An 8904-nucleotide genomic window follows, 5' to 3' on the forward strand; every position below is an offset into this window, starting at 1 on the left:
ATGCAATTAATATTTAACTTGCCATTAAATTTAAACTCCATAAGTGCCTGGCACATAGTAGGTGCTTAATATATTTGCTGAATCTGTACATGGCATTAGATTAAGGCATGACCCCTACCTTCAGGAAAGTCATGAATCAGCAAGAGGGACAGGCATATATATTATGCTATAACAAAAGGCAGAGTGTGTTAAGTATATAACAGTAGTATAAGTAGTTCCTACGATAAGAAAACAGAGAATTAAAAACACATATTAGTCAGAGAGGAAATTCTGCTATAAGAGGGAAAAACAGCCCAGTATGGGAATCAAAAACCTGGATTGAATCCCACTGATGTCATTTACTTAATTGTCTGAGTTTGTAGAGGCCACCTGATCTTCCCTCAAGCAGCTTGAGACCAAGAAACAGAACGTACATATGTAAAATAATTATGTATGTGAAAGGTTTTAGCTAACAATAAGTAGATGTGACCCAAAAATAAGTCCGTAACTGCTAACAGCATCTTTTTTTTCCCTAACAGCATCTTTTAGAATAAAATTTGCTTAATTACACAATTAATGATGCCAGTATTCCAGGAAAGTCCTGTCTACCCATTTAAACTAATGTTAGCATCTGGTAAATCAGTGTCTCCTAAGAGCTGCTCAGTCCTGTGACCTACTTAATTCTGGAGGGTACTGACAACATCCAGTTTCTGAATCTACAAAGCTGAGAAATAATGCAACCATGGTTGACACCTCCCACCCTGTCCCCCTGGCTTCATTTTATTCTTTCATTTCACACTCAGTGGAGAAAAACAAATGTTTGACATCCGCTATAAAGAAGCAGTAAGATGGGCGCCTGGGTGGCTCAGATGGTTAAGCGTCTGCCTTCGGCTCAGGTCATGATCCCAGGGTCCTGGGATCGAGTCCCACATCGGGCTCCCTGCTCCTTGGGAGCCCGCTTCTCCCTCTGCCTCTCTCTCTCTGTCTCTCATGAATAAATAAATAAAAATCTTAAAAAAAAAAAAAAAGAAGCAGTAAGATTAAGTGCCCATTTAAAAGAACAGGGAAAATGCCAACCTGTGTCACGGAGATCTGAGACTCTACCCAGCCTCCCTCAACAGTAATTCTCAGACTCTAGAGTCTGAGACTCTACCCAGCCTCCCTCAACAGTAATTCTCTCCTTAAATGCAGAACTTCATGTATGTCTACTCATCGACAATAATCTGCATGGCAAGTAGTTATTTCTACAAGTATTTTAATCTACCCTTTTCCGTTATTGAAGTATAGTTATTTTTTTTTTTAAAGATTTTTATTTATTTATTTATGAGAGACAGAGAGAGAGGCAGAGGGAGAAGCAGGCTCCCCGCTGAGCAGAGAGCCCGATGCGGGACTCGATCCCAGGACCCTGGGATCATGACCTGAGCCGAAGGCAGATGCTTAACCATCTGAGCCACCCAGGCGCCCTGAAGTATAGTTATAACACAACGTTACCTTAGTGGCCGGTGTACAACACAGCGATCTAACAAGTCTATGCATGATGCTGTGCTTGCCACATGTGTAGCTCCCATCTGTCACCATATAAAGCTATTACCATACCACTGACTATATTCCTTCTGCTGTACTTTTCATTCCCACAACTTTCTCTTTTTTTGACAGAGAGAGAGGTAATGAGAGCAGGAACACAAGCAGGGGGAGTGGGAGAGGGAGAAGCAGGCTTCCCGCTGAGCAGGGAGCCTGATGCGGGGCTCGATATGATGTCCCAGGCTGAAGGCAGGCTCTCAGCGACTGAGCCACCCAGGCGCCCCTCATCCCAACTTTTAATCTACTTTGAGTAGTCTCTAAACATTTACAAAAATTTGGTGAGGGCTTCTTTTAAGTTCTAAGAATTAAAAATACAAAAAAAAAAAAATTTTTTTTTTTTGAGAAAATGTTTTTTCATTGCTTATCAAATACATTATACTCATCTGTGAATGTCTCACTTAGTTGCTACATAATACTACATTTTCTTCTGGGTTCTTTAGGCATTGAGGGTTCTAAGAACCCTCTGAAATTACACGTAGAAGTGTGAGTGTATCTTTTTGGAGATAGGGTACATAGCTTTTGCCACATCCTTCTTTTTTTTTTGACAGAGAGAGATAGTGAGAGCAGGAACATCTGTGTTCCTGCTCTCACATGCTCAAAGAGGGTCACAATCTGAAGAAGGTTAAAGCAGTGATCCTCAAAAAGTGATCTCCAAACTAGCAACAGCAGCATCATCTGGGAACTTGCTGGAAATGCAAATTCTTGGTCCCAGCTCTAGACCTAATAGAACCAGAAATTCTGATTCTGGGGTAAGGCTCTGCATCTGTGCTAACAAGTCCTACAGATGATTCTGAAAACCACTGCTTTAAAGTTAAGGACTGGGGCGCCTGGGTGGCTCAGTCGTTAAGCATCTGCCTTCGGCTCAGGTCATGATCCCAGGGTCCTGGGATCGAGCCCCACATCGGGCTCCCTGCTCTGTGGGAAGCCTGCTTCTCCCTCTTCCACTCCCCCTGCTTGTGTTCCCTCTCTCGCTGTCTCTCTCTCCGTCAAATAAATAAATAAAACTTTAAAAATAAATAAATAAATAAAATAAAGTTAAGGCCTATTCTAATTCTTTTTCTAGATGCAAGATATTCTGATTTGCCAACCACAAGAACTGTTTATATACAAATCAGAACATCAGAAGCTTCTGTTTGGTTCCAAACTAAAAATATAAAACATAATATATATGATAAGTCTTCATAATTTATAATTCCTCTCTATAAAGAAATGGTAATCTTCTGGAGGTGGACTTCACATAACAAAATTAACCATTTTTATTTTATTTTTAAATAGGCTCCATACCCAGTGTAAGACTTGAACTCACAACCCCAAAATCAAGGGTCTCATGCTCTACTGACAGCCAGCCAGGAGCCCCCAAATTAACCATTTTATTTTATTTATTATTATTTTTAAAGATTTTATTTATTTATTTGACAGAGAGAGACACAGTGAGAGAGGGAACACAAGTAGGGGGAGTGGGAGAGGGAGAAGCAGGCTTCCCCGTGGAGCAGGGAGCCTGATGCGGGGCTCGATCCCAGGACCCTGGGATCAAGACCTGAGCCGAAGGCAGACGCTTAACGACTGAGCCACCCAGGCGCCCCCCAAATTAACCATTTTAAAATGAGTAATTCAGTGGTATTTAATACATTCACAATGCTGGGCAACCACCACCACTATCTAGTTCTGAAACAATTTCATCACCCCAAAAGCAGACACCACTCTTACCATTAAGCAGCTGCTCCCCCCATTCTTCTGTCCCCATCCCCACTCCTGGTAACCACTAACTTACATTCTCCATGGATTATGTATTCTTTATTTCATTTAAATGTAACCAAAAACCATGTGACCTTTTGTCTGGCTTCTTTCACTTAACATAATGTTTTCAAGGTTCATTCACCTTGTGGTATCAATACGTCATTCCTTTTTATGGCTGAGAAATATTCCACTGCATGAATATACCTTTTGTTTATCCACTCAAAATGTTCAGGAATGAGATAGAGGTGGTGTACACAACATTATGAGTGACTAAAACCTTTGAATTGTTACCTTGAAATGGTTCATCTCATGTTATGTAAACTATACCTCAATTCAAAAAACAAAATATTGGGGCGCCTGGGTGGCACAGTTGGTTGAGCGTCAGACTCTTGGTTTTGGCTCAGGTCGTGATCGCAGAGTCGTGAAATCAAACCCCACATTGGGCTACTCGCTCAGCGGGGAGTCTGCTTGAGATTCTCTACCCCTCCCTGCCCCTCCCCCTGTTCACACTCTCTCTCTTCAATAAATCCTTTTTTTTTTTTTTAAGATTTTATTTATTTGACAGAGAGAGACACAGTGAGAGAGGGAACACAAGCAGGGGGAATGGGAGAGGGAGAAGCAGGCTTCCCGCGGAGCAGGGAGCCCAACGTGGGGCTCAATCCCAGGACCCTGAGATCATGACCTGAGCCGAAGGCAGATGCTTAACAACTGAGCCACCAGGCGCCCCTTAAATAAATAAATCTTTAAAAAAAAAAAACAGAACAAAACAAAATATTTACTCCTTGATGTGGGAGGTACTATTATTCTCTCCATTATACAGATGAGGAAATAGATACCAAAAGGTTCAGCAACTCTTCTGACAGCATATAGTTTGTAAGTGACAGAATCAGGTCTTGAGTCCCTGTTTTTTACTCTATTGGGTATTTAGCTGGGAGAGGGATTGCTGGGTCATATGAGAATTCTATGTTTAACTCTTTGAGGAACTGCCACTCTGTTTTTCACAGTAGCCAATCCATCTCACATTCCCACCAGCAATGTAGGTTTCCAATTTCTCCGCATCCCTGCCAATGCTTCTTAGTATCCTTTTTTTTTTTCCCCTCTAAAATATAGCCATGCTAGTGGGTTGTGATACCTCACTGTGGTTTTGATTTGCTTTTCTCTAATGACTACAGATGTTGTACATCCTTTTGTGGGCTTCTTGGCCATCTGTAGATCTCTAGAGAAATGTACATTCAAATTCTATGCCCATTTTTAAATGAGGCTTTTTTGTTGTAACCTTTTTTCAACCACAGGTAATACTCAACTTCTAAATACCAATTACAAGAGGACTCATTTTGACACCTTAACTACTGGAACTTCCTTTCTTCCTTCACACGCACATCTCTATGGAAGGAGAAGCCCTTCTGTACCATCCGGGCTAACGCAGAAAGTGGGAGCAATGTATTCCTAGGGTCTGAAGTTCAAACACAGAATAAAATGGGCCTGTTCTCCAGCACTGCTACCTTTTTTTCAGCTCAGAATATAGGTAGCAATCCTGGGAGGCCAACCAACATTGATCATTCACAAACAAATTTTTCAAAGAGTCCATAATTTTTAGAGTGGTGTTAATACTTTTTTCTTTTTCTCCTTCTTTCTTTTTTTTAATTAAATAGAAGGTAGTCTTACCTGGATGCTCATGTCAAAAGGAGTCAGTTCAACTTCACCCTGAGATTCAAACATGGCCCTAGAACCATCAACCAAAAAAATCAAACTATCTCTTCCCGAATATGTATATTCTCCTATGGGGGAAAAAAAATAGAAGAAAATGTTTGCCCTTGTGTTCATATTTATCATGCTTATTATTCATATAAAACAAACAGAAAAAAGCCCATTACAATGCCCACCCTCCTCCCAAGGGTAACCACTATCCTGACTTTTTTTTTTTTTTTTTAAGGTTTTTTTATTTATTTATCTGAGAGAGAGAATGGGAGACAGAGAGCATGAGAGGGGGAGGGTCAGAGGGAGAAGCAGACTCCCTGCCGAGCAGGGAGCCCGATGCGGGACTCGATCCTGGGACTCCAGGATCATGACCTGAGCCGAAGGCAGTCGCTTAACCGACTGAGCCACCCAGGTGCCCCACCACTATCCTGACTTTTAATAATCATTTCCTTATTTCTTTTATAGTTTATCATTTAAGTGAACATTACTAAACACTAGTTTTGACTTAAAAAAATGTTTTTGGGGACGCCTGGGTGGCTCAGTTAGTTAAGCATCTAACTCTTGATCTCAGCTCAGGTCTTGATCTCAGGGTCATGAGTTCAAGCCCCAAGTTGGGCTCCATGTTGGGCATGGAGCCTACTTAGAAAAAATAATTCGTTTTTGAAGCCTCTTAATCTATAGATACCCCCTCTGTCTTTGTGTCTTATAACTTATTTGTTGAAGAACCAGAATGTTGTGTTATGTAGTTTTCCACCTTCTGGATTTTGCTGACTGCATTCTTTTGGCATAAATTGACACAATCCTCTGTCTTTCCTACTGAGGACCTAGAGAGGCTTCATCAGATTCAGGTGTTCTTTTTTCCTTATCATAGGCAATGCTGAGTTTTTTATAAAAACACATAAAATGGGGGCTCCTGGGTGGCTCAGTTGCATCTGCCTTCAGCTCAGGTCATGAGCTCAAGGTCCTAGGATCAAGCCCTGTGTCCCTCCCCCTCTGCCCTCCCCCCACCATGCACATGCACACACGCTCTCTCTCTCTCTCTCCCGTTCTCTCTCAAATAAATAAATAAAATCTTTAAAAAAGAAACACACACACACAAAAAAAATAAAAAATAAAATAAATAAATAAACAGGGTGCCTGGGTGGCTCAGTTGGTTAAGCGACTGCCTTCGGCTCAGGTCATGACCCCGGAGTCCCTGGATCAAGTCCCGCATCGGGCTCCCTGCTCGGCAGGGCGTCTGCTTCTCCCTCTGACCCTCCCCCCTCTCATGTGCTTGCTCTCTCTCATTCTCTCTGTCTCAAATAAATAAATAAAAAATCTTTGGAAAAAAAAAAAAAAAGAAACACACAGGGGCGCCTGGGTGGCTCAGTCGTTAAGCGTCTGCCTTCGGCTCAGGTCATGATCCCAGGGTCCTGGAATCGAGCCCCACATCGGGCTCCTGGAAGCTGGAAGCCTGCTTCTCCCTCTCCCACTCCCCCTGCTTGTGTTCCCTCTCTTGCTGTGTCTCTCTCTGTCAAATAAATAAAATCTTAAAAAAAATAAAAAAGAAACACATAAAATGTCTGGTTGTCTCCTTTTTTCACACTGCTGCTTTCTAATACAATAAATGTAATTACCCATCTGTAAAACAATATGTCAATTATGGGTCAAGAGTCCTAATAAAAAATTCTATCTTGACCCAGGGGAATTTTTTTTTTAATATTTTATTTATTTATTTGACAGAGAGAGAGAGAGCACAAGCAGGGGAAATGGCAGGCAGAGGGAGAAGGGGGCTTCCCGCCAAGCAGGGAGCCCGATGCGGGGCTCGATCCCAGGACCCTGGGATCATGACCTGAGCCGAAGGCAGCCGCTTAACTGGCTGAGCCACCCAGGCGCCCCTTGACCCAGTGAATTCTTTAGCATCCCAGTGAATTCAGTGAATTCTTTAGCAATCTAAAGAACATAAGATATGGGAAACTCCTTATACAAAATTTTCCACAATGTTGTTCATTAAAGTAAGAAATTGAAAATAACTAAAATGTCCAATGGAAGGCAGACTGAATAAATTACGGTACCTTTAAAATGAGTTATAAAGACAACATATACGTAGTTACATGGGAAAATATATCTATAACACATTAAGGAAAAAAGGCAGAACACAAAATTATGTATATATGTTTAAAATTCCTTTTGGAAGAAGACTGGTGCAAATTAAAATGAAAAAATATATATTCACTATGATTAACTATAAAAAATCAGATACAAAGAAAAACAGACATACATTAAGAAATATCAGAATGAAAGATGAAGGAAATTTCCTTTGATGAAGGAAATATGCAAAATGCTGGCAGGTAGCGTTAGGATGGTAGATTATATAGATCACAGTAAATTTTCTCTTTTTTTATGTTATATATTTCCTATTTCTCACTTTTAGTAAAAACACTTTAAAATTTTCTTACCCAGGACTTAAATTCACCAGTATGCAGATTACATGTACCCCCTTATTTCTCTTCCTTTATTGTGTTACTACCTTGCCTGAACATAACACTCCAAACATTGAGAGTGCGTCCCTGCCCCCGCCTCCATGGTGATAGAATGAGTCTTGTAACTGTGCTCCTCATGTTTTCGCTTTGGTTGCTACAGTTTCTGTAGGGTGAAGGCATTTTTATACTGAGGTCCTACAATGAGTAAAACAACCCTCCTGGGTGAGGAAGGGTCTTACCTGAGCCACCTAAGGTGACAAAGGATACCAATGTTCAGGGTCATTTACTGGAGCTCAAGAGATGTCAAGCTACCAGTAACAGTGAAAGTTTAAGACTAGGAATGTCCCATAGACTAGAGTAGGACCTGAATAAAAGAGCCTTGGGTAGCTCTGCAAAGTTCAAAGGGATAAAAGCATTTGAGATTCTCTAGGGAGAGAAGGGTAGGCCATTACACAGCAGAGACAGTCGGGAAAGTCTTTCTTAACACACAGAATAGTGCACACATTAAAGGCACTTACCACCTGCTTCAAGGCCCTCTTCTTGTTCTTCTTCTTCATCGCCCTCGTTTTTGTAATAAGACTCCCAACCTGACATATTGTTCACTGCTCACCAGGTGAAAGAAAGTTATGATCAGGAAGAAGCAAATTTAAACCTAAAAAATATCGACTCTTAGGCTCCTTTGAGATCTGCCCTAAAGTCTCGAGGTTACTGATGAGGAATGTGGATGCTGGATCCTGCTGCCTCCAGAGCTCTCAGTAATTGAGATGCATTAGTATATGGTCATGGGCATCATTCCAGCAGCAGCCTCACCTCGTCTATCCCTTAAGGGCCGCTTCAGGGCTGGTGGTGGCCCTCTGACTCGGGTGCTGGGGCAGCCCAACCTGGAGGTCCCGTCTGGCCTCCGGCACCATCTGAACCTACGGGATTCCTGCTCCAGAGTACTCGATCCTCTAGCGGACCTCATCCCGCCCCCAAATCTCCCCCAACTCCTCGCCAGCCACGCCCAGCGAGGGGTCTCACTGCAGGCGGGCCTCAAGGCCAGGTGCCACCTCCCACGGAGGGCACGGGGACCAGAAACTCTGTACCCCGCGGGTCTGCACACTTCGTGCTGACTCTGCCCCGCGGGGAGGCTAGAGGGACGCGCAAGACTAAGTGAACGAAGCAGGTCGAGGCCAGCCCCGGCCGGAAAGCAAGGGACACAGCGAACAGCCCCAACCTCCCTACCTTAGGCACAAGGAAGAGATCAATTTGGACAGAAGGCGGGGCGCCGCGCACGCACGGGCTCCAATTCTCGCTCCCAATCAACGTCCCTTACGTCATCACGCATAGTGCGCACATTCCTCCTCAAGTTGACACGCCCACTTCCACCCCCGCTTTCCGCAACTGTCCCGAACTAAGCCAACCCCGTCCGCGAAAGCCCCGCCCCCTACCGCGAAACCCCGCCCCT

General features: G+C 42.9%; 1 protein-coding gene across 4 annotated transcripts in view; it reads right to left on the bottom strand.

Annotated features, from left to right (window-relative positions):
- Positions 1-8904, bottom strand: part of XRCC6 (X-ray repair cross complementing 6) — a 47326-nt gene that overhangs the window by 16223 nt on the left and 22199 nt on the right. For 3 of the 4 annotated variants that reach the window (XM_034987399.1, XM_034987401.1, XM_034987400.1), the window contains 2 exons: positions 7976-8059; positions 4963-5075 (listed from right to left, as the gene is read on the bottom strand). In XM_034987399.1, the coding sequence (XP_034843290.1) occupies positions 4963-5075; positions 7976-8051 (189 nt within the window). In that variant the 5' untranslated portion in view covers positions 8052-8059. Of the gene's footprint in view, positions 1-4962; positions 5076-7975; positions 8060-8681; positions 8752-8904 lie in introns of those variants that run through there. The other variant, XM_034987398.1, reaches the window with a different exon arrangement.

The sequence above is a fragment of the Mirounga leonina genome, unplaced genomic scaffold (assembly GCF_011800145.1).
Source record: "Mirounga leonina isolate KUSES-001 unplaced genomic scaffold, KU_Mleo_1.0 Mir_418, whole genome shotgun sequence".
Taxonomy (NCBI): domain Eukaryota; kingdom Metazoa; phylum Chordata; class Mammalia; order Carnivora; family Phocidae; genus Mirounga; species Mirounga leonina.